Source organism: Rhinolophus sinicus, chromosome 13 (assembly GCF_057876585.1).
Source record: "Rhinolophus sinicus isolate RSI-liver-muscle chromosome 13, RSI-T2T, whole genome shotgun sequence".
In the NCBI taxonomy this organism is placed as follows: Eukaryota; Metazoa; Chordata; class Mammalia; order Chiroptera; family Rhinolophidae; genus Rhinolophus; species Rhinolophus sinicus.
This window is the reverse complement of record NC_142513.1, coordinates 23553350-23577519: the sequence shown is the minus strand read 5'-3', so window position 1 is coordinate 23577519 and position 24170 is coordinate 23553350. Positions and strand designations below refer to the sequence as shown.

The 24170-nt window shown below is 50.3% G+C and overlaps 1 protein-coding gene across 1 annotated transcript in view; it reads left to right on the top strand.

Moving 5' to 3' along the window:
- Positions 1 to 559: 559 nt before the first annotated feature.
- ANGPT4 (angiopoietin 4) overlaps positions 560 to 24170 on the top strand; it is a 32207-nt gene continuing 8596 nt past the window's right edge. The window contains exons 1-7 of the mRNA XM_019755202.3: positions 560 to 1390; positions 9954 to 10109; positions 10677 to 10798; positions 13542 to 13774; positions 17454 to 17569; positions 19664 to 19765; positions 21324 to 21490. Of these exons, the coding sequence (XP_019610761.3) occupies positions 1082 to 1390; positions 9954 to 10109; positions 10677 to 10798; positions 13542 to 13774; positions 17454 to 17569; positions 19664 to 19765; positions 21324 to 21490 (1205 nt within the window). The 5' untranslated portion in view covers positions 560 to 1081. The remainder of the gene's footprint in view (positions 1391 to 9953; positions 10110 to 10676; positions 10799 to 13541; positions 13775 to 17453; positions 17570 to 19663; positions 19766 to 21323; positions 21491 to 24170) is intronic.

Here is a 24170-nt window from a genome sequence, read left to right as displayed (position 1 = left end):
AGAAGCCTGGAGGTGCTTGCCCTGGAACTGCAGAAGGAGAAGCGCTCAGCCACCAGCCTGGGCCTGCAGCCCAACCCACTTCCTCCCACTTGCCCATCAGCTGAGGATTTAGAGCCAGACCTCTGATTCCAGGACTGCACCCCAAGCTCTTCTCCCCAACATCTGTCTCCCCACTGCAGCCAAAGGTAGCCCCAAAACAATCTGCTCCAGGACAGAACAACCTCTCATTACTGTCAGAGCAACTAAGCCAGCCCCCCTCCCCCCCAGGGCACAACATCCCCCCCAGGCCCCAAGGGAGAAGGCCACAGTGCCTATTTCCCTGGCCTTGCAAGGGTTTTCTCTGTTTCCTGAAATAGACTGGACTGGCTGCTTCCTCCCCAGCCTCACCTCTCTGCCCTCCTCCTTTGCTCTCTCTGGGGGTCATTTCACTAGTGTTCCAAGTGCTAACATGGAACCAGAGGGGGAAGGTGGAGGAGGAAGAGATGGGGGAGGCGTGGGGGGGGCTGAAATTTGAGATCCCAGCCTTGTGGGGGGTGGGTTTGGCGAGAGACAGAGAGACAGAGACAGGAAGAGAGAGTTCAGTTGCTTTGGGTTTTCGGAAGCGGGCAGCATTGGGGGTTTAGTGTTTGCCTGTGTTTGAGTCTGTGAGTGTGTGCGCAGCGTGTGGCTGTGTGTATTGTTTTCTTTCCTCCCCTGTCACAGGGAGGCCAGGCTCCCACTGGATAATAAAAGGCCTCCAAAGCCTTGGCCAAGAGCAGAGCAAGGCCAGTGTATGGACAGGGCAGGGTGTAGGCAAGTGAAGAGAAAGGAAGGGAAAGGGGAAGAATAGAGGTGAGAAGGTGTCTGGGGATGTGAGCAGGAGGCAGTGGGAGGAGTTTGAGCAGCTGTGGTATTTGGAACAAGTATAAATAGCCGCCTGGCAGGGAGCTTGGCCAAACAGGGGTTTGCCGCTGTAGCAGCCGTGCTGGCCTATACACTGTTGGCCACGGTGGGTACATCCTGGGCACAGAGCAGGGCGGTGGGTAGACAAAGCTCCTGGGGGCTTTGACCGGACACCCCTCGACATCGCCACATCTCCTGGATGCTCTCCCGGCCGGCCATGCTGCTGGGCAGCCTCCTTCTCACTGTAGCCACCGTGACTGTGGCCCAGCAGAGGGGACAGGAGGCAGGTGGACGCCGCCGGGCACACCGAGTCCAGCACGGCCAATGCAGCTACACCTTCGTGTTGCCCGAGCCTGAGCCCTGCCCACCAAAGCCTGAGGCCTTCAGGGGCTCCAACAGCCTCCAAAGGGACTCACCAGCCACTGCACTGAACCTAGGAGACTGGCCGACCCAGCGTGTGCGACAGCTGGAGAAGGTGCTAGAGAACAACACGCAGTGGCTGCAGAAGGTAAGGGCTGGGCCTGCAGAGGGGCGTGGTGGGCAGTGACTGGCAGCTGGAGCGTCCATCCCAGAGGCCTTCCCTGGGCACAGAGGGCCAGGCTGATGGGACCTCTGTCTCCGAATTGTATAGATTGAGATAATGAGGCCCAGAGAGGGGCTGGAATGGGCCTTTGGCCACACAGCAAGACTGGGCAGGATCAGAACTGGGAACCTGACTCCTTAATTGCCATTCATTCATTCATCTGACAGAGATAGGTGGGGTGCTACCTTGAGCCAGGCCCTTGCTAGGTGCTGGGGATACAACAGTAAATAGAGCAGTAGGTCCCCGTCTGGAGTAGTGGGAGAAAGAGGCACAAAGAGATGAACGATAAAGATCTATGTCAGATGGTGAAGCAAAATGAAGGCGGGAAAAAGACAAGGAGTGACCAGCTGGCCCTCTCTAGCTCCCTGTCTATCTCTGCCTCTCTCTCCTTCTATCTCTGTGTCTCTCTGCCTCTGTGGGTCTCTCTGCTGGGGCTCTCACGGTAGCCCTGTGGTTTCTAACTATGTACGTGTCTCTGTCACTCTCTGATTCTCTCTCCTGTCTGGCTGGAGTCTTCCTGCATCTCTCCCTGTCACTCTCACAGGTTCTCCTCTAACTACTAGACCCTCTCCCCCACCCCCTGCCTCTACCTTCCTGGGTGTCCACACGGCCTGTCCACGCTGAAGGACAAACCAACCCAATCGCCAGTCCCCAGCCTTCAGCTAGGTTGCTTGGCTGGGGCTTCTTTCTGTACCCGAAGCTAAGGGGGAGGGGAGGGGAGGGCTGGGCAGGAGCCTCCTAGCCTGGCACTGTCCTCAGCCTCTGCTGTTCACTCCAGGTCCCTGACATCAAACCTCAGAAGAACTCGGACCCTCAGCCTCGCATTCGTGAGGCCTTGCCTGGCTGGACGTGGGTCAAAAGCACATCCCGCGGGAGCACAGCGTTGGGGTTCTGGCCAAGCCTGAGACCCTCCCACACTGGCTGGGGACTCCCAGCTGCCCCAGCCGCCCCAGGCTGCCTGTAAATTCCTGGCATTTTCAGCCTTCGGTTATCCAAACAAGAAATGTTGCCGAATCAAATCTCTTGGGGTTTGATTTCCTAAACCCATGGCTGGCAGCTTTTTGTTTGGGACTGGGGATGGGGTGGGAGGACAGCATCTGCTTCTTGGAGGAATACGGTTATTTTTCCGAGAAGGAAGCCTAGAAACGACTGGCACAGATGCCCTCAGCCCAGGGTTGGTCTGGGAACAGCAGCCGCAGGGGCCCTCACAAGGCTTCCCCCAGAGGGACAGTTTTATTTGTTTGAGCAACTTGGCCTGGCCATCCCACTGGGGCAGGGCCGTGTGTTTCTGGTTCCTTCTTTCCAGGCCTCAGACCTAGGCTGGGCTGGAATGTACATAGACCCTCTCCTTCTTCTCTCCTTGGGCAGGAAATGTGAGAAGACAGGCCCTAGGTCTGTCCCCTGAGCCTGCACCTCTGGCCTCTGAGCGGTTGCTTAACCGCAGAGCCAGCTCTGAAATGTCTGGAATGGACCCTGCTGTGGAATCTGAGTTGGGCTGAACTAGGATCAAGGGGTCATGTCCCAGTGGTGCCACGGACCAGCTATAGGGCCCTGGGGCAGCCACCTGCATCATTTGGTTCCTCTGTAAAGTGTAACTCAAAATATTCTCGGACTCCCAGAGAGAGCATAGGATAAAGAAAGATAACCAGTATGTACTGAGCACTTACTGTGTGCCAGACACTGTCCTACGTGCTTTGAGAGAATTATCACATTTATTTCTTACAATAAGTCTATGAAGCAAGATTGTTTGCCCATTAATAGATGGGAAAACTGAGGCACCAGTTTTCCCATCAATCTTGCCACTCTGGCTAAACTTGCCCCCGACCCCACTCATTATGCCCTCTTATTTTCTTCATAGCACTCATCACTATTGGAATTTAACTGAGGGATTTAGTGGATGTGCACTGGAATCAAATAACTTGTCTGTTTTGTTCATTCCTGATTTCCTAGTACCTACCCTGTTTCCCCGAAAATAAGACCTAGCTGGACAATCAGCTCTAATGCATCTTTTGGAGCAAAAATTAATGTAAGTCTTATATTGTATAAGACCCGGTCTTATTTCATTATAATAAAATAAGACCGGGTCTTACATTAATTTTTTTTTTTTAAGATTTTTATTGGGGAAGGGGAACAGGACTTTATTGGGGAACAGTATGTACTTCCAGGATTTTTTCCAAGCCAAGTTGTTGTCCTTTCAATCGTAGTTGTGGAGGGCGCAGTTTAGCTCCAGGTCCAGTTGCCAGTTGTTAGTTGCACGGGGCACAGCCCACCATCCTTTGGAGTCAAACTGGCAACCTTATGGTTGAGAGGACGCACTCCAACGAACTGAGCCATCTGGGAGCTCAGCTCAAGGTGCCATGTTCAATCTTAGTTGCAGGGGGCGCAGCCCACCGTTCCTTGTGGGAATTGCGTAGTCGAACCGGCAACCTTGTGGTTGAGAGCCCACTGGCCCATGTGGGAATCGAACCAGCAGCCTTCGGAGTTAGGAGCACAGAGCCGCCTGAGCCACCGGACTGGCCCCTCTTACATTAATTTTTGCTCCAAAAGACATATTAGAGCTGATTATCCGGCTAGGTCTTACTTTCGGGGAAACACAGTATGACAGTGCCTAGCACATAGTAGGTGCTCAAGAAATAATTGCCTATTGAATACATGCATGAAACTCAGAGAACGAGGGATTAGTTTGAGGGAACATAGTTATTATGATATGTATTTATATATGGAATGTTTCATAGAACCTTGTTTTGGTAGGTTTTTTTTATTGTATTTTATTCCACAGATAGTGAAATTCATCTCTTAACATATAGTTCCACAAGTCTTGACAAATGTATACCGTCATGTAACCACCGCCACCATGATGATATAGTACATTGCCAATACCCCAAAAAGTTCTTGTGTCCTTTTGTAGTCAGTCCTTGCCCCCAGACCCTAGCTCCTGGCAACCACAGATTCTGACTTTTCCAGAAAGTTATGATGTAGCCTTTTGAGTCTGGCTTTTTTCACTCAGCATAATACATCTGAGATTCACCCGTGTTGCTATGTACGTCAGTAGTTCTTTCCTTTTTATTGCTGAGTAGAGTCCATTGGATGGATGGACTGATGTTGTTTATCTGTTTGCCAGTTGAGGTCTTTTTAATTTAAATAATGCCGGAGAAAAGCAGGCTTGAGAAGAGCTCCTTGGCTACTGAAATTGCTTATACATAGATGCTCAACTGTTGTCTTTCTGAAACACCTTTCTTCCCCAGCTCCTGCCTGTCAAAACTCCTTTTATTCAAGGCCCTTTTCAAACCCTGCCCTCTCCACATGAAGGAGCAGGGTTTACTGTTCCCATATGCCCAGATTGGTAAGTGAGGCTCAGAGAAATGTAGCCCTCAACTGCTAGAGGCCCACCGCTGGAGTAAGTAGAGCCAGAACTCAAACCCAGGGCCAAAGGGAAAGGGGGATAGCCCAAGGGCCAGAGATCAGCCTCTTTTCAGGCTGAAGAGGTGCTGGGAGGCCAGGCCCGCATTACCCATCTCTGCCCTTTTTGCCAGCTTGAGGGAGACAGAGAAGGGGCAGGTCCAATGAGGGGAGGGGAGGCTGTGGCAGATTCCATCCCAGGTCCGTTCCTCCATTGGGATCCTTCCTCCAATCTTCTAACTGGCTCTTCAGCCCTGGGCCAGACCCAAGCCCCACCATACAGACCGCTCTTAGTCACCAGAGCCCCAGCCTGGCCATACTGGGCCCATTTGGTCTGGATTAGCCATTCCAGGGCCCATGCTGGTGGGTGGGTGTGGCAAATTGGGTGATGGGCCCCAGCTGCAGGTGGTCTTTGCCCCACCCAGCCTCTTACAGCAAGTGGGAGACCAGTAAGGGTGCTGAGGGAGTTCTTGTCACTCAGCTGACCCCAAACTACCCCCAGGGCCCACCACTCAGCTCTGCTGACCTGAGGAAGCCCCTGAGCAAGGAGTCTTGGAACCTAGCCCTCCAATTAGTGACTGTGAGCAAGTCTTCTGGGCCTCAGTTTGTTCATCTGCAAATGAAAAGTTTGAGAGAGGTGTCTGCAAAGTTCTCACTGCAGGAATGAACTTGCTGTTTGACAGCACGGAGCAGAAGCTCAGGGCCTAGGAGTCTGCATTTTAACCAGGTCCCAGCAGGTTCATGACTCATGGCAAAGTCCAAGAGCAGCCTCAGTATAGCTCTGCTTACCTTCATCCACCCTGGTGCTCCCTGGCCAGTCACACATTAGAATCCCTGGTGGCTGATAGAGGCGTGGTGGGGAGAACACGAGTCTGCCCCGTGACGATGATGGTAGCCTGGCCAGGGGCGAGGGGAAGTGAACTGATTCGAAACTCGCAATAAGAACATAGTGGCCAGAATTACTAGTGGATTGAATGAAGCAGGTAGGAAAATAAAAGAGTCAAGGATAAGGTCTGGGTTTGGGGCTTAAGAACTGGGTGGGGCCATATACTGAGAGGGAAAAGACTAAAGGAGAATGGGGTGAAAATGCAGGGACCAGGGCAGTGGGAGCTGAGGAATCAACTGTTCCATGTTGAATGCTTTTGCTTGAGTTGCTGACAAGTGGGTGGGACATTCAGGGAAGAAGTCTGGGTGGGAGACAGAGACAGCTCCATCAGCATGGAGAGGGGTGGAAAGTCCTATAACCAATGGGAACACCTGTGTCAGGGACCTGATACATTTGGAGCCTCGGACACTGGCATCTGATCCTGGGTGAAGCTGATGGTTCCCTTTTCAGAATAATACTTTTAAATGCAAAAAAATAAAAGCATAAGAACACCCAGTGACATTGCAATTGTAATCAAAGTAATACAATTGAATCTGTGCTCTAGCGGTAGCATTATCCCGTGGTGGGTTTGACAATGTCCATACTTTCGAAGTTATAATGAGCAAAAAAAGTATTTTAAGATGCTGGAACACCTGTGTTATGATATGAACTTATGTGTGATTTCCATTGGTAATGAAGTCATAGTACTGGCTAATAATGCTGTACAGGTAGAGTAACACGGTTGTTAGGTTCCTTTAAAAAATGCCGTGTTATGCGAATCTGTGTTATCCGAAACAAAGAACTACTACAAAAAAGGGGGTTAAGTTCCAAAAATTAAAAAAGTACTACTATATTTGTATAATTAAGAGAAATATCTTTATTGAAGCAATTTTCACCAAAAGTATAACATATTAATATGTATTAAATAATGCTTCCTTCGTCATCGCTACTAAGCTTTTATTGCGTTCCATGTTGTTCGGGGATTTCCCTAATTTCGAATGAGATATTTTTTGCTCTTAAAAGCTCTTATTACACTCTGTCTTGTTCATGGATTTTTCTAATTCTCAAACCGTGTTAGAGCGAAATCGTATTCTAGGATGTCGTGTTGTACAGGGGTTACCTGTAGTTTGTGGCCTGTGCTCATAATTCAAGGAAATGCCAAATATTAATTACAGGTTAGTGAACAAAAGATGTAATTTATTCCTCACTGAAGTTCACGGACCCCCTGAATTCTCTTCACAGACCCTGTGGTTCCCCCATAAGGACCCTTGATCTAGGGAGAGAATGCATAGAGAGATGAGGGCCCAGGACTGGGCCATGAGAGTCCCCAATGTGTAGGAACGTGGTTAAGGAGGAGTGAGAGAGGAGGTGATGGGGGAAGGGAGGAGGAAAACTAGGGGAAGGTGCATCTGGAAAGTGCTTCCAGAAAAGGGGAGTAGCTGTCTCGGTTGCCTGTCGCTGAGATGGAGAGTAAGATGAGAACACAGAAGTGTGCCTTGGCCCTGCCTTGTCAAGGAGGCCACAACAAGGTGAGTTAAAAAGTGAAGGGGGGGCCGGCCCAGTGGCTCAGGCGGTTAGAGCTCCGTGCTCCTAACTCCGAAGGCTGCTGGTTCGATTCCCACATGGGCCAGTGGGCTCTCAACCACAAGGTTGCCAGTTCAATTCCTCGAGTCCCGCAAGGGATGGTGGGCTCTGCCCCCTGCAACTAAGATTGAACACGGCACCTTGAGCTGAGCTGCCTCCCGGATGGCTCAGTTGTTGGTTGGAGCACGGGCTCTCAACCACAAGGTTGCCAGTTCAATTCTTTGACTCCCGCAAGGGATGGTGGGCAGCGCCCCCTGCAACTAAAATTGAACATGGCACCTTGAGCTGAGCTGCCGCTGAGCTCCCAGATGGCTCAGTTGGTTGGAGCGTGTCCTCTCAACCACAAGGTTGCCGGTTCAACTCCCGCAAGGGATGGTGGGCTGTGCCCCCTGCAACTAGCAACGGCAACTGGACTTGGAGCTGAGCTGCGCCCTCCACAACTAAGACTGAAAGAACAACAACTTGAAGCTGAACAGGACCCTCCACAACTAAGATTGAAAGGACAACAATTTGACCATTTTTCACCAATAAAGTCCTGTTCCCCTTCCCCAATTAAAAAAAAAAAAAAAAAAAAGAAGAAGAAGTGAAGGGGCTCTCGGGGTTGGGGAGACAGTCCGGGGGGTGCACAGGATGCGACAGGATGGATTGTACTTTTTCTTGAGCATGGTACACAGCTTTCATTATAGTATTATTTATGCTTTTCTTTTTGTCTATGCGAAGTGCCCCATAATAATGTTATTAAATTTTTTTAAGATGGGGGTGGGGATGGAGGTGAGAAAATGGAGACAACTTGTTCAAGAAGTTGGGTTGTTGAAGGGAAGCAGAGAAATTGGAGATGCAGATGGAAGGGACTGTGGGATCAAGAATACATTTTTTTAGATTTTTAGATGGGAGCTATTGGAGCATGTTTGTGTGTTGCCGGGGACGGTGGATGTGGGGCTAAGGACATATGGGAGGAAGGACGCGGCCAACGGGACAGAGGCTTGAAAAGCTGGATGTGCTTGTCACTCTGGTCCTCGGTCCCATTTGTGACCTCTACACTCAGGACTCTCAGACTTAAGTGAGCAGAAGATTCACCTGCAGGGCTGGGCGCCACCCCAGAACTTCTGATTCAGGAAGTAGACTCCAGGGTAAGACCTAGAAATGTGCGTTTCTCACAAGCTTGTGGTGAAGCTGCTCCAAGGACCACTGTTCTAATCAATGCCAGCACCCTTCACGTGCGCCCCCTTCAGGATTTGACCTCGCACTACAATGGAACGGGCCCCCTCAAAAGCACTCTGGGGAGGAAGGGATGGGAGCAGACAGTTGAGACAGAAGAAAGGAGAAGAGACGCAGGAGGAAGCAGCCAGTCAGAGCGTGGCCCTCCAGCCAAGGTCACCACCTCTCTCTGAGGAGCACCAGTCTTCCCAGGAACCCTGGGAGATGCCCTGTGGGACCTCTTGGGAGACTGAGAGAGAGGGTGAGGGAAGGAGCCAGGGCGGGGGGTGGGGGAGGGAGTAGAGATGGTGGGGAGAGGCCAGCGTGTGTGCTGAATAGAGAGGGAGTGGAGGAGGGGCACTGAGCCCTGAGAACACACTGTTCACCTCTGCAGCTTGATCCTGGTCTCACTGCCAGACCACTTCTCCTGCTCTTGGGAAAAAGAGAAGCCCTGTCAAAGAAAGGAACATTAGTTTATGGAATCCCAGAACATTTGAGCTGGGAGAGTCCTTGGAGATTGGCCAGATCAGCTCTGTTTGGCAGATGAACAGGGCCAGAAAAATAAAAAGTCCAGCTTGGCAGATGGACCTGCAAGCCCTTATATTAGGAAAGATGTGTCTCCACTCTCTGTTGCTGGCTCTCTGCTAAGAAGCTGGGTAATGGGCATGACTTTGGGGGTTATGCTCTGACCCTTGCGGCTCCCCCTTTTCCATCATTTCATTGAATGCATGTTTTTTGAGCACCTATTGTGCATTAAGTATTTTGCTAGACATGGAGATAAAGTGGTGAGCAAGACCACATCCCTGGCTTCATAGAATTGATATCACAAGGGTAAAACAGGCAATAGATAAATTGTAATATAAAGTCGGGGATTGATAAGTGGTAGGAAGGAAGAGACCTGAAATGATATGAGAGAGTGAGCCATGCCGATGGGGATGGGGGTGAGAGGGGGATTTCCAGGCAGAGGGAACAGCATGTGCAAAGGCCCTGAGGTAGGTACCTGCTTGCTGTATTGGAGGGATGTCATAGAGGCTGGTGCTTCTGGAGCAGAATGAGGGAGAGAGGACCAAGGAAGGAAATCAGAGCGGTAGCAGGAGGCCAGGTCACGCAGGAAGCTGTAGTCATACCAGACTTTGGCTTTTTCTCTGAGTAAGAGAGGAATCCTGGGAGGGTTCTGAGCAGAGGAAGAATGTGATTTGACTTAGATTTAACAGGATCTCTCTGGCTGCTGAGTGGAGTATGCACTGGGCAGAGAGGGACAAGAGTGGAGGCAGAGAGGCCAGGGAGAAAGCTACTGGAATCGTCCAGGTGAGAGGGAATGGTGACCTGGCCTGGCAGAGAGTTCCCTCCTGGTTGTTCTATGTCCTTCATGGAGACACATGGAAGGTACGGGAGCCTTCTCCCAGCCCCTACCCATGACCTCAGCCCACGGTCTCCCCACAGCTAGAAAGGTACATCCAGATGAACTTGAGGTCGGAACTGGCACAGGTACAGCAGCACATGGTCCAGAACCAGACGGCCACCATGCTGGAGCTGGGCACCAGCCTCTTAAACCAGACCACTGCCCAGACCCGAAAGCTGACCGACGTGGAGGCTCAGGTACCAGAGGGTGAGCGGGCGGCACTGGGGGGCCTGTGGCCGGCCAGGCTGGCTCACAGCCCAGGTCATCCTGCCTTGACCTCATCCTTGGGTGAGGTCAGGGTCTCCCCTGGGCTTGTACCCACCCCACCCCCCAGGGCCCCTCCCTGATGACCCTGTCAGAGGGCCAAAGTGGGGGCTATGGAGAGTGAGGGAAGTGGTCAGGTAGCCATTTGGACAGCAGAGCTGATGGTACTTGCTGATGGGTTGGAGGTGGGGGTCAAAAGGGACTTTTCCTGGGGCCTGAGCATCAGGAGGAATGGAACTGACACGTACAGTGATAGGAAGAGCAAACAGGAAGCCAATCAGAAGCTCAATCAGAGTGAGTGAGTGAGTGAGTGAGTGAGTGAGTGAGTGAGTGCGTGAGTGAATAAACAACCACAGAAACTAACTACTGGGAGGGTGGAAACAGGTCAGCAAGTTTCTGGAATGGCAGAGCCTGTGGGCAAGTGGGTGGCTGCTGGGCAAGGCTCCTGCAGGGCTCATGTACGCCCTCTCACCCCCACTTCCTCCTGCTTGCTGAGGCAGGTCCTGAACCAAACATCGCGAATGGAGATCCAGCTGCTGGAGACTTCACTCTCTACCAACAAGCTGGAGAAGCAGCTGCTGCTGCAGGGTCATGAGCTCCACCGGCTGCAAGGCTGCAACAGGTAGGCACTGGCACCCTGGCACAGGGCTGGGATAGGGGCTAGGGTAGGGGCTGGGGCCAGGGCTCGACTGGGACCCAAGTGAGTGCGAGAGCCAGGGCTGGGACAGGGCTGGGGTCAGGGTGGGAAGCTGGACTTGGGCTAGTGCCTGGGACAGGGGCTGGGGACAGAGCTAGGGGCCTGGATTTAGACTGGAGTGAGGCACCATTTGGGGACTAGGGCTGGAGCTAGAGCTTGGGACTGGGCCAGGGCAGGGGTAAGGATTAAAATCAGTGTTGGTTGGAGACCAGACTGAAGCTTGGAGTAAAGGCGGACACGGGCTGGGCTGAGGCTGGGCTGCGGACCAGGCAGGCACAGGGCCTGGCTACACAGCACTAGGTGGAGACAGGAGACAGGCATTCTCCTTCCTTCCTTCCTTCCTTCCTTCCCTCCTTCCTTCCTTCCTTCCTTCCTGCCTTCCTTGCTTCCTTCCTTCCTTTTACTCCTTTCTCCATTTATTTATTTTGTAAATTTTAACAGCTTTATTGAGCTATAATTTACATCCCATACAATTTGCCCTGTCAATTTTAATTTGATTTACTTACTTGTAAATAAATAAATCTGATCTCATCCACCCTTCCCAGAAGCAACCACAGTTACCAGTTTCTTGTCTGCATTGGTGGAGAGTCTCTGCATTTATAAGGAAATGCACACGAGGGTAACATCCTTAAAGTTAGAAAGAACGAAAGAGTCACGGGTACAGTTAAGGCAGAGAAACAGACATCCGAGGCTGATTTCATCTCGGTTTCGAGCCGAGTGGAGAAAACACTGCCAAGGTCAGGGTGCTGGAGGAGGCAAAACCCACATGTAGGGGCAGCCACAGGCCTGAGTACAGAGCGAGATGTTGTTCACGTGCTGGGTCAAGATAAGATCATAAGGATCACCCAGCTCTCTCTGATCTGGGTGCAGTTAGTGATAGTTTGTCACCTTTTTATACTTATTCCCTCACCCCAAGGTGGGGAAGGACAAGGACTGGGACACTTTCCATCACTGAATTGATACCAGGTGCCTAGAAATCAGTGAAGACGTAGGGCGTAATCAATAAGCTCTTGGCCCATGGAGACCGCTAAAATTCTAGAATCCGAGTGTGCCCAAATTTTCGCTCTTCCTGCAGCACAATTTGGGGTTCAGGGGAAATTCCTCCGCTCTGGCTGGACTTAATTGTTTTAGTCTGGAGAATGGGTCAGCATAACCTCACATACAGGAAAATCTCTCCCTCCTATATCTCTCCCTCAGCCTCCTACCCACCCACAGCAGGGGCAGCCGCTGTGCCTAGTTTTTTGTGTCCTTCTGACCACTCAACCAACGATATTTTTTGAAGCAAAAAAGATTCTTTTTTGAGCTTTTGCCATGTGTCAGGCACTCTTATAGACACAGTGGTCACAGAAGTGAACAAGTAGATAAAAATCCCTGTGCCGGTGAAGCTGACGTTCTATAAGCTGATATTCCAGGTTTCTTATAAATATGTATGAAGAGTTCCATGTCACCCTTTTCAAACCCAAATGTAGCATTCCACTCTTCTGCACCTTGTTTTTTATTTGTTTGTTTGTTTTTGTCAGTTATCCTGGAAATGTTTCTATAAATGCGTGATCATGGGACATTCACTCTCTGTCCCACTGCATAATGTTTGCTGTATGGCTGTCCCTGCATTTATTTCTGCATTTCCAATTAATGGGGATGGAGGAGGTTTCCAATTTTTTACTGTTGCCACCAGTGATGCAATGCATAACATTCCATGTCTCATTGCACATACGTGAGCAAACCAGTGGGATAAAATGTCAAATGTGGAAGAGCCGAGTCAAAAGCTTCTTTCTCCTTAAAAACGCTTCTTCTTTTTAACTCATTATCAAAATGTCTCATGCTTATTATATCATCAAACAATAGAGACCTTTATAAAATGAAAGGGAAAGCCAGTCCCCTCCACCTGCCCCCGTCTTCTTCCCCTCCATCTCCATCCACTCAAACCTGTTCTGCAAAAGTAACAGCACGTAGTGGATTTTCTTTCACCTTTTCCACAAACACGGGCTTCACATGTTCTTCCACGTGTCTTTCCATGCCTTTTCCTGTAAGTGCATGAGCATTACATTAATACCTTTTTTCTTTCTCTCTTTTTTATCCTCCCACATGTGGAGTTAGACCAGAGGCATTGATGTGCCAAGGTCCTTCCACTCCAAGATTGGGCATCTTTCTGATTCTATGCAAATGGCTCCACCTCCTTCCTCTTCGTGGCTCCAGACCATTTCCAGGGTCACCAAATAGAACAGACTCAGCCAGCCTTGGCTGTCAGGCATTTAGATTTAGACTGTTTCGTTTTTACCCTATTACAACCAACCCCCCAGTGGGCATTCTTGCCCGTGCTTCCTGGATGTTGACTCCTGAGCGTGAGCGTGGACTGCTGGGTCAAAGGAAGAGCAGGTTTGGGATTTAACTGTGGCTACCTGGTTGCTCGCATGTCCCTCCCGCCTCCAATTCTTTGCTCTACTGGACCCAAATCCATCTTACTCCGTGGCGGAGTCTCTCTTTCCTCCACTCCTCATTCTGTGCCACAGACCTCTGGGCTGTGCAACCCTGGGCTGGACGCTCTACCTCTCTCTCAGCCTCAGCGCCAGTCTGTACCGCGAAGTCACCTGGGGACCCAGGGGAAAGTGTGCAAGTGTGGATGCCTTGTGGGGACGACGGGCTCACCCCCGTGCGCCCCGCCCCGCAGCGCGCTGGAGACGCGGGTGCAAGCCCTGGAGACGCAGCAGCAGGCGGAGCTGGCCAGCCTCCGCGGCGAGAAGGAGCGGCTGCGGCGCCTGCTGGGCCGCCAGAGCGGCGCCCTTGCCGGCCTCGAGAGCAGCCTGCGCGCCGCCAGAAGCAACTCCAGCCTCTTACAGAGCCAGCAGCGCGAGCTGCTGGAGTCTGTGCAGCGCCTGGTGCGTGTCGTGGCCCAGAGCCTAGGTGAGCCAGCCAGCGGGTGTACCGAGTGAGGGAGGAGGGCGGGAAGGAAGGGGAGACCCTGCTTACAGCCCCGTTCTCTCTGGGGCCTGGAAGCCATCACGGGAAAGGCCCCAACCCTCTCCCATCACCTGTGAAATAGAAATAGCAAACAATAGTAATGGTGATGACAACAGTCCTAACAGGAACCCATCCAGACTCTTCTTCCTGACTCCATGAGTAACCTTGGGCATGGCCCTGCCCCTCTGTTGGCCTCAGTTTCCCCATGTGTTTAATAGAGGTAATGATAATAACAAGAACACCACCAGCTAAGACTGACAATTTGGGGTTCCAGGATCTATCCTCATCCCCGCTTGCTTGGCCTTGCCCTCACCCCTCCGTAGGTCTCAGTTTCTCTATCTATAGAATGGGGAGGTTGGACTCAATGCTCCCCCAAACATTTCTCTCACCTTAATGCCCCTGCCCGTAAGTCAAAAGTGGCCAATCAGAAATGTGAACACACCTGGCTTCTGAGAAGGGCGAGCAAGGCCTGGGCGCTCCCCAGTCCCCACTGGCTCCTTCTAATGGAGCCCACTGGGGGTAGCCAAGGCATTCCTGGTTCCAGCTTCAATCACTCAGTCAGCAAACACTTAGTGAGTACCTGCTGTGTGCCAGGCCCTGTGCTGGGGACGCAGCAATGAAGAGCGTCGCTGTGGCCCATGTCTTTTGCAAAAATGCCCGACCCTCTGTCTGTGTGTCACTGAGGGAAGGAGATGGAAATGTGTATTTGCTGAGTGCCTACTGTGTGCCAGATGCTCTGCTAGGAGTGTTCCTGAAGTTTCCAGACCATGGAAGGCCTGAAAGGCTATGATGAGGAGGGGGGATTTAACCTGAGGGCAGTGGAAAACCACTGGGCAGCTTTGAACAGGGTAGAACTGTTTTAGGAAGTTCAACTGGAACCATGGAGTGAAGGGTGGCCTGGTGAGAAAGACTTAGGAAAGGGTTCCTACTGCTGCTGGATCTCCACTGGGGTGGGGGTGGGGGGATCTGAAAAGCCTTTAGAGCACAAGGGGTCAAGCAATAGTGATGAATGCCAGGCACTATGGCTAGCAGCAGTTTGGGGACAGAGGATGGCACCATAGCTCCATCTAAGTCAGAGAGACCCTGCTGGGTAGGGGTTTGAGGCCCAAGGAAGCCGTGGGCAGGAGAGGTGGATTATCTTTCAAACCATGAGCTGCAGAGTGACCCAAACCCTTCACTACCTGGTACATTGTCCTGGTGGGGAGACTGCCTAAATTAATGCCATGTGTGGGCTTGTTGTAGCTCATCCCAGTGCGCAGAGCCCCGGCATGACGCCTCTCCCCACAGGCTCACCACTAACCCAGTCTCCAGCTGTGGCCCAATGTCTGCTCACCAGTCTGTGCGGGAGGTTGTGTTGGACACCTCACCTTGGCCACCCTTTGCCAAAGGCCCTGTCCTCCCGCTGCACTGTCACCAGGGAAGAGCAACGTGGAGTTGTTTCTCCTCCATGTCTACATGGAGCAACTGAGAGGATTAGTCACCAGGTGTAGAACAGAAGATTGGGCAGACAGGCATCCTTGAAGCTTAGCAGGAAGCCTGCAGCCCCTCTCTGCATTGCTTTGTCCTCGGCAGGTGGAGGCTGCCAATGGGTGGAGACCTCAGGGCGTTCAGAAGGATAGAAGGACAAGGACACAGGTGGAGAAAACCTAACCAGTGCTCGATATCAGAAGCAGCATTTGTTAGCGTGGTCTGTTTGCTGAGCCTTGTATAGGCTCTGCAGTAGAGCCCCAAGGGGAGGTGGGTAGGAGGAAGGGCACATCTTCGCAGTCAGATAAACTAGAGGTCAAGCTCTAGCTTCTTAGCTTACTAGCACTGGGACTTAGCCAAAGTCATTTAACATCTCAGAGCCTCAATTTTCCTCACCTGTGTAATGGGAATGATAAGAGCACCTGTTGCACAGAGGACCCGATAAGTTTATGCACGTGAAGAGGCTGAGTACACTGCCGAGGGCCAGAAGGTGGTAAAGCTGTACAAATGATCAGCCCAGAGATTCAGAGGGGGCCTAGGCTGGGGCCAAACCATGCTGCATATCAATACCAGTCCATCTTTATTGTTATGCCCCTCACAAATATTTTTCCTGGCCCCAAACTGCCCCTGGCAGTACCTAGTTGAGCAACACTACAGTACATGGTAGATATTTCACTTTTATTGTTATTACTGTTACTGTTGTTATCGCTATGTTGTTGACTAAGGAAAACAATAGTGGACAGAGCCTTGGAAAGTCTGGCTGGAAATCTGAGACCAACTCCCAGCTCCACCCTCTCTTGGCTGGGTAAAGTTGGGCCTGTCCCTGCTAGGCCAGCCCTTTCCCCATGCTTGGCAGTTCCCCAAAGACGAGGGGGCTGACAGCTAGGGCCAAGGAGACTCTGCCCAGGGAATGTTTATGCACAGGCTCGGATGGATTTGAAGCCTTAGTCACTTCATGTGTGATCTAGGAACAACAGCCTCCTTCCAACAAGTCCCAGCTCTAGGACCTGGGATCCAGATTCAAGTGTGAGGCCAAAACAGGAAGTCCTACCCGTGATAGCCTCCTAGGTCCTCATTGGCCAGTATACCTATCCATCTGGAACTTTAGCCCCATCCTTTAATAACCACCTACCTAGAGATTGTATTCTGGTGGGCTTGCAGCTCAAACCTCTAATTGGATCCCACTGAAAGGAAGCAGAAAGGGAATTTGAAACCCCTGTAGTTTATTTGTCAGTAGTCACTTTTTTCAGGCTAGGCCTAGAGGCTCCCAGGGCCCCTGTGGGATTTGGTCATTAATATTCTCCTGAGGGAAGAAACGTGGGCTCTTAAGGCCAGTGGTGATCTCCCAGGGGGGCCATAATGTGGGGCCCACCTCCAGGACTGCAAGGATATCCAGCGGAAGGTGTGGACTAATGGAGGGGACCCTGGGCCTCCCACGCAAGGGAGCTCTAAGGACAAATCCCTGGAGAGAGAAGGAAGGCTCTGCCACCCTGTCTGTGTGTCCTTGAGCCAGTTACCTCATGTTTAGGCCTCAGTTTTCTGGTCTGTGGAATGAGGAAGTATCTCGTTGGAGTTCGGGCCCCAATCACCCTCTCTGCGAAGATTCTAGCAGCCTTATCTCTGGCCTCCCTGGTTTGGGTCTTGTCCCCTCCAGTCTCTGTTCCACACTCTGGCCAGAGTGTTCTTCCTCCACAGGCTGGGCTCCTCCGCCTGGCATTGAAGGCTGACCTGGCCCCTGCTGCCATCTCAACCTCATGTCTCCTTCCTTGGTGACTCTCTGCCCTACTCCTCTCACATTCATCAACAACCAGAGCTCTCTCTGGCCTCAGTCCTATTCTCGTGGCGTGAGTCACTCCCCCATCCCCACCCGCCTCAGTCAGTTTCCCTCACTTCTGTGTCCTGCACACACCAGGACCTTAGAGCCTTTGCGTATGCTGTTCCCGCTGCCTGCATCACCCTCCCCTTCTCGACCTTGGCAATTCCTGGTCGTAGCTCACTGTCACCTCCTCTAGGAAACCTTCCCAAGTCTGATTCATGTCTCTGTCCCTAGCACCTCCTAAACCAGAACCTGGCACAGAGCAGGCAGGAGTGCCTACTCGGCCCCTTCCTCTCTGCTTAGCTCACCTCTAGCTGTGTTTGCTTTGTCTCATTGCAGGCTCCGTGAGGGCAGCTGAGCAGGGGTTCCAGGACTGTGCAGAGATCCAGCGCTCTGGAGCCAACGCCAGTGGTGTCTACACCATCCATGTGGCCAATATGACAGAGCCCAGGAAGGTTAGGGGGCTCCCCGAGGGCTGAGGCTTTCCAAGGGTGCTGGGCCAAGGGACTCACAGACAGATCCCTGCCCCCATCAGCTTCAGGACTTGTCCAACATCTGAGATTCCAAAGAAGGTGGGGTGGACCTATTTCTGGAGCCCCTACCCAGCCAGGGATCAGATTGTGGGATCAAAGCAGAATTTCCCAAAGTTGGAAGCACATCTTTCTTCTGCATCTTCTCCAGAGATGCTTCTAAGATGGAATAGCAGGAAACAGTTCTGTATTGGCCAAGGTAATGCCAGCTGATACAACAAATAAGCCCTGAAATTCCAGAGGCTTAACACAAAGAAATTTATTTCTAGTTCACATATAGTCTGGTTGAAGGCAGGTGTGGGGGCTCTGCTCCACATGGGAAATTAGGGACCAGGGCTGATGGGGAGGCCCCACCACCTTCAATGAGTGGTTCCCAACGTTGGCCTGAGCTTTGAGGTCCAGTTATCAGATGGGGAGGGGGAAGTTAGGGAGGGGGGAGGTTTTGGGAGCCAGGCTCAGAAGCGGAAGGGTATGGGGACCAACTAGCCAGCCTTCCCACTTCACACTTCCCTGTGCAATTTCTTTTCAACCCTTCTGAATATATCAAGGAGAATGTTTCTGTTTGTTTCCAGATTGTCTTTAACATTTCTCACATACCTGCCAAACTCCCCTTTCAACAAAGAGAGATCAGGCTTTCCATTTCTAGCTAGAATTTCATAATACTATTTTGTATTCATTATATTTATTTTCGCAATTATCTGAATAAAGGCAAGTGTTATTAGTTTTCCACTTACGATACTGATAAAATGTGTTTTTAAAATACATTTAGTCTAAGTATGTATTTAAGTTTAAAAGGGGGGATACCATTTTTAAAGTAAATATTCTATATGAAATTAAGTAAATTCAGTTATGGTGGATTTCAGGAAGTTTTGTGAATGACTGGAATTTGGGAACACTGATAGAGAGGGAAGAGCTGGCCTGGGAGGCAAGAGATCTGGGCTCAAACCTCAGCTTTACTTTAGGCTCATATGCCTTGAGCAAGTCTGTTCCCCCCTCTGGGCCTTAGTTTCTCTTCCTGCACTCTCTGCTACCCTCTCAACAGATGGCACTGTCTTCTTTCACTGAGCAGGCCTTACCCATCTCAAAGCCTCTACTGCTGCTTTCTCCACTGGACATGACGTTCCCACTCATCTCTACCTGGCAGGCACATCATCAGCCAAGGTTCTGTTCCAATGCCATTTTCTCTAGGAAGACCTCCAGGGTTTCCCAGGGACTCCTTCTTGGGGGCTCTCCTTGTAACTACCCAAATGTTCATAATCAATAGTCTGCCTGCACCTTCATAGCCTCCTCGAAACTAAGCCAGCCCCAAGGGTTGATCTGTCTTTGACTTATCTCTGATTCTTTTCATCCAGGGCCAGCCACCAAGTTTGTCCTCACTGAACATTGAACATGTAGTGAACTGGCTAGAAAAATAATATATGAACACACATTAGCCTGAAAGATGTGAGTGTGATGGATGTAAGCTCTTTGAGAGAAAGAACTCTTTTTGTCTTATCCTTATCACTTCCCCAGGGCCTTGGATGTGGTGAACACATAGGAAGTACTCAGAAAACATTTGTCCAATAAATGGAACAGCATTTCCTGAGTTTACACTGTGTACCAGGCACTTTACACCTAGAGGCATTTAATCCTTACAGAAACCCTCCAACAATAGCAAGGGAAAAGCCTGCATTTATTTAATGCCTCCTATGTTCCAGGCTCTGTTTTTTAGATCATCTCATTGAATTCTCACAACCCTAGTTTGCAGATGAGAAACTGAGCACAGGAGGTTATGGTATTAACACACTCATCTTACAAATGAGGAAAGGAAGGCTAAGAGGGCATCACTTGCCCACCACTTTAGGAAAAGGATCACAACGAGTGGGGAATTTGAACTGGATCTTTCTGATGCCTTTCCTTGACCCCCAGGCTCATCTGTTGTTCTGTGAGATTCTGTCAGCCAAATCACACTTGGGACAGCCCAGACCTGGCTTCTGGCTGCCTCCAAAGGCTCCCTCCCCACCCCACCAATTCCCTCAGGTTTTCTGTGACTTGGAGGCCAATGGAGGTGGGTGGACCCTCATCCAGCGCCGTGCGAATGGCAGCGTGAATTTCCAGCGGAACTGGAAGGATTATAAACAGGTAACATGGCTGCCCTGGGGAGGGGTTTTTCATCCCTGAAACCTGGGGCGGGAGGGAGGTGGATCGTGGGCAGGGGACTGATTTGCCTTCAATTCTTCCCAGAAAAATGTCAGCCCGCCTAAAAACCAACCACCTTTAAATAATTTTGCCCAATGCACATTCACTTTTAGGAACTCCACCCTCTGAAACTGAACCTTCTTTTTGCAAGTTCTGACATATAGTCTAAGAATGAAAGTTTAACTTTATTTTTGTTTCACGTTTTTAGAAAAGATAAGACATATTACATTACTTTCAATTTTTTAAGTACATTAAAAAAAGAATACACAAAAAAATTAAATAAAAAAATAATACATAAAAAGAAACAGAAAAAAGTTATCTCCCCTGACCATCCATGGCTGCACTGCTTAAATGAAGTCCCTTGTCTTTGCACACATATGCGACCACATCTGCAAGAGATGTTCTTCACTATGGAATTGCCGGCTCAAAGACCACGTGCATTTTACAAGATGAGAAAGAGCCCCCTGTTGTCTTCCAGTTTTTCAAATTAGATTTTGAATGAAGGGTTTTTGGCCAGCTGACTTAAAAGCTCTCAAAGATTTAAAAGAAAAAGGCATAGAAAAAGACACCCACAAGGAAATACAGCAATATTATTTTTGCGTGTCTGCTTGCTGTCCATTTGAAAGAGACTTAAAAATAAATACCAAATTAAGCTACGAATGTTCTTGAGCCAGTTGGGTTTAAAACGGTCATTAAAATAGCAAAGAGATATAGGGGGCTCAGATGCAGAAATACACAAAGGAGTCCTGATTATTAACCATTAAGCTAATCAGCGGCTCAACCTCACTAAATGGGTGGTGGGGCTTAGGTGTGCCCCTGTCCTTGGTGCTGAATTATTGTTCTGGCTGGGGGCATTGGTTTCTTGTCACTGTAGGACACCGATGGCTCCCAACGCTATTAGCTTTACATTTATTTATGTGTTGCTGAAATTTTGCAGTGGCTTTCATGTCTCTGAACAAAGTTTGCTCTATCATTTATGCAGCTGATTAAAATCGTTGATTTCTAAATTGAGATTTTAACATACATGCACTAAGTACACAAATCTTAAGTGTAAGATTCAGCGAATATTCACATATGTATCCAACCAGCGACCACCATTCAGAGCTACAGATAGCTCTGAAGCCCCCAAAAGCCCTCCTTGTGCCTCCTCCCCATCAATACTCCCCAAAAAGAGGTCTCTAGTCTGACTTCTAGCAACATACATTAGTTTTGCCTATTCTTGAACTTCGTAGAAAGGTGATTCAATTATATTTGACAGGCTTTCTTTCACATTTGCAAAAGTCTTCGTCTTTCTGCTCTAGGAGGTAAAGGGTTCTCCTTTCCCCACGCCTGCCCACACTGTACTTTATGAATTTGATCATTAGGCAAAGTGGTTTTGGATCGGTGGCCCCAGACCCTGAAGCCCAGCCCAGCAAGGGGCGTAGCCTCCCATGTCAACATGTAGTCCACCCCTACCCTCCCCTTCTTTCCTCTCCCACCCCCACCTTCTCCTCCCCTTTAGGGCTTTGGCAACCCAGCCGGAGAGCACTGGCTGGGCAATGAGGTGGTGCACCAGCTCACTAGCAGGGCAGCCTACTCTCTGCGTGTGGAGCTGCAAGACTGGGAAGGCAACGAGGCCTACGCCCAGTATGAGCATTTCCAGCTGGGCAGCGAACGACAGCTGTACAGGTGGGCTCGGGGCCCAGGCTGGTGGGCGGGCTGGGATCCCTCGGCTAGTGGCTACCGCGTCTGTACTATGGGTCAGCCCCTGGGCGTCTCCTGTTCCTACCATCTGTCCCCCATTTGGGAGTACGTCACGGGATCTGAAGGCGACTGGTTAGCACTCAGCACCTCCTGGCCACTGGGTGGGGTGGAGAGAATGTTGCTGATGTTGCCATGTGGGGAGTGGGAAGGGCCCTTCCACGGTCAGTCACCCCAAGGCAGTCACTTTACAGAGGCCCAGAAAGCAAGAGGTGACTTACCCAGCTTGTCCTATGCTGCAGGGTGAGGTGGAAGGGTCCCTGGGCTGGGAATCGGGGTACCTGAGCTCATTCTCGCTCTAGCTCACTTTGGAACTCAGATGAATCAAGGTTCTGGCTTCTCTATACCTCTACTTCTTAATAGCAGGATGAGCTTAAATATGAACATACAAGTATTATAAAATCATCAAGGTCTCCCACCCCTCCCTCAGCCTGGTTCTTGGCTCTGTTTAGGAAAAGGAGTGAACATTTATTCAGCACCTACTATGTTCCAGGCACATTATTTAATCCTCCCCACAACACTCTGAGGTAAGCATTGCTGTACCTATTTTAGTGATGTGGAAACTGAGGCACTGAGCTTGCGCCCCCTACCCAAAGTTACAAGTTAGGCAGAGCCTGGATTTGAACTCAGGTCTGACTGCTGCTAAACTCACCGTGTTTCTACTACATGATGTTGCCTCTCTGAAAAAGTCAGGAATCTTGAAGATAAGCCTGGGTCCTGGCTGTCTTTGAACCAGAACAGAATTAAATTCATAGACTCACTTTTACAGGGATGCAAAGGACCTCACATGTTGTCTGGTTCTTCATGTGATGCTAGAATCTCCTCCACAGCCACAGTCATCATCCAGCTGGGCTGGATTGCCTCCACTGATGAGGAGGTCACTTCCTCCCAAAGGACCTCTGATGACTCTCTGTCCCCCTATACTTTATCCTTAATTCCTCCTCTGGGAGGGTTTCAGTGATGTGTCCCCACCCCCATTTTCTTATTAAATGCCCCTGGTTCCTCCAGTTACGTGGTTCTGACATCCCATCTTAGGGGACCCACCCCAATCTGATAACATTCCTCCTTTAAGGTCCAGAGCTAAATGAAACATCCACTGGGTCTGGGCTAGGCAGGACTGAGCTGGACACCCCCCTAGTCCCCTAGCTGACCTGCAACTGGCCACAACAGCCTGCTGACTCCTATTTAAGCCACTGACCACCAAAGCCAAGGCTTAAGTCCTCACTCCATCCTCATCTTCCTGAATGACCCTGAGTAAGTCACTCCACCTTCTCATCTGTAAAACAGGTGCCCTGCATGTACCGACCTCATGCAGAGTGTGTTGAAGCTTGAATGAGACACTGCACATAGAGTATTTACACAGTGCCGGGCACCTAGAAAGGGCTCAGCAAATAATGTTATAATTGCTGTGCCCCAGGCAGCCCTCAACACCCTTGGCTGGCCCACTCTGCATGAGCGGGAACCAGGCCCATCTTTTTCACTGCTGCTCCCATCCCGTGTTTGGTACATGGTGAGTGCACACGGGGAAGCTGGGGGAGCCTCCCAAGTCTTTCCTACACACATAACCTTGTCTCCCTGACCCAATTCTTGAGTAGCAACTTCCAAGGCCCTAAGTCCAGGATCTGTATTGTTCTTGGAGAAGAAATATTGGGAGAAGCATCCATTGCACTAAACAACATGGCCTTGGAGCCAGATGGCCTGGGTTTGAATCTCTATCACTCACTGGCTTCATGACCTTAGGCAGGTTACTTAACCGCTCTATACCTCAGTTTCCTCATCTGTGAAGTATAGCGTTTATGTCATAATTGAGGTAATCTGTGCAAAGACACCTAGCATATGGTAAGTGTTAATAAAATTCAGAAAGAAATACAATATTTCTGCATCTATGTATATATTTCTGTTATGTATGTCTATCTATACAAACATGTACATGTGTGTTAAATTTGGAACCCCTTGCCATGCTCTTTTATATGTGAATTTGATATGCTGCTGAGTGTGGGCAATAAGCAGCTGGGGCATGGGCATGGGGAGCCGGAGGGGTCCCTTATTCATCAGTCACAATAATGGGGCTTCTGGAGCCCTGTAGGGCACATGAATAAGCCTGCAGAGGCAGTAGCCCACAGGTAGGGATGGGGAGGCAGAGACAAGACACCAGGCACACACAGACACTGGGCACATGCCGCCCAGGGGTGCCCACACACTCAAACTTGATTGCAAGTGCAAGATACACAGACACTCATGCCCATGTAGAGGGGCTCACCATACCCCTGGAGTACACGCAGAGCCTGAACTCACGCAAATTCACAGCTGCACAAACAAGCAGACGCACACCCAGACACACCTGTAAATGTCCCTCGCAGGTAAACACACACAATCCCAGGCACAAAGGCAGATTCCAGAGCGCACCCTGGGACCCACAATAGATATTCCAGCACAAACTCAAAACAAGCATACACATACACATACACACACAAGCAGGAAGATGGTATCCTAATGGCCACACTACAGACACATACATAGACTCATGCACAAATCCACAGACACGTGGCAGACACACCTTGTGTGTCTAACTCGGGGATCCCCAGAGACTAATGTGTTTGGGTTCCCA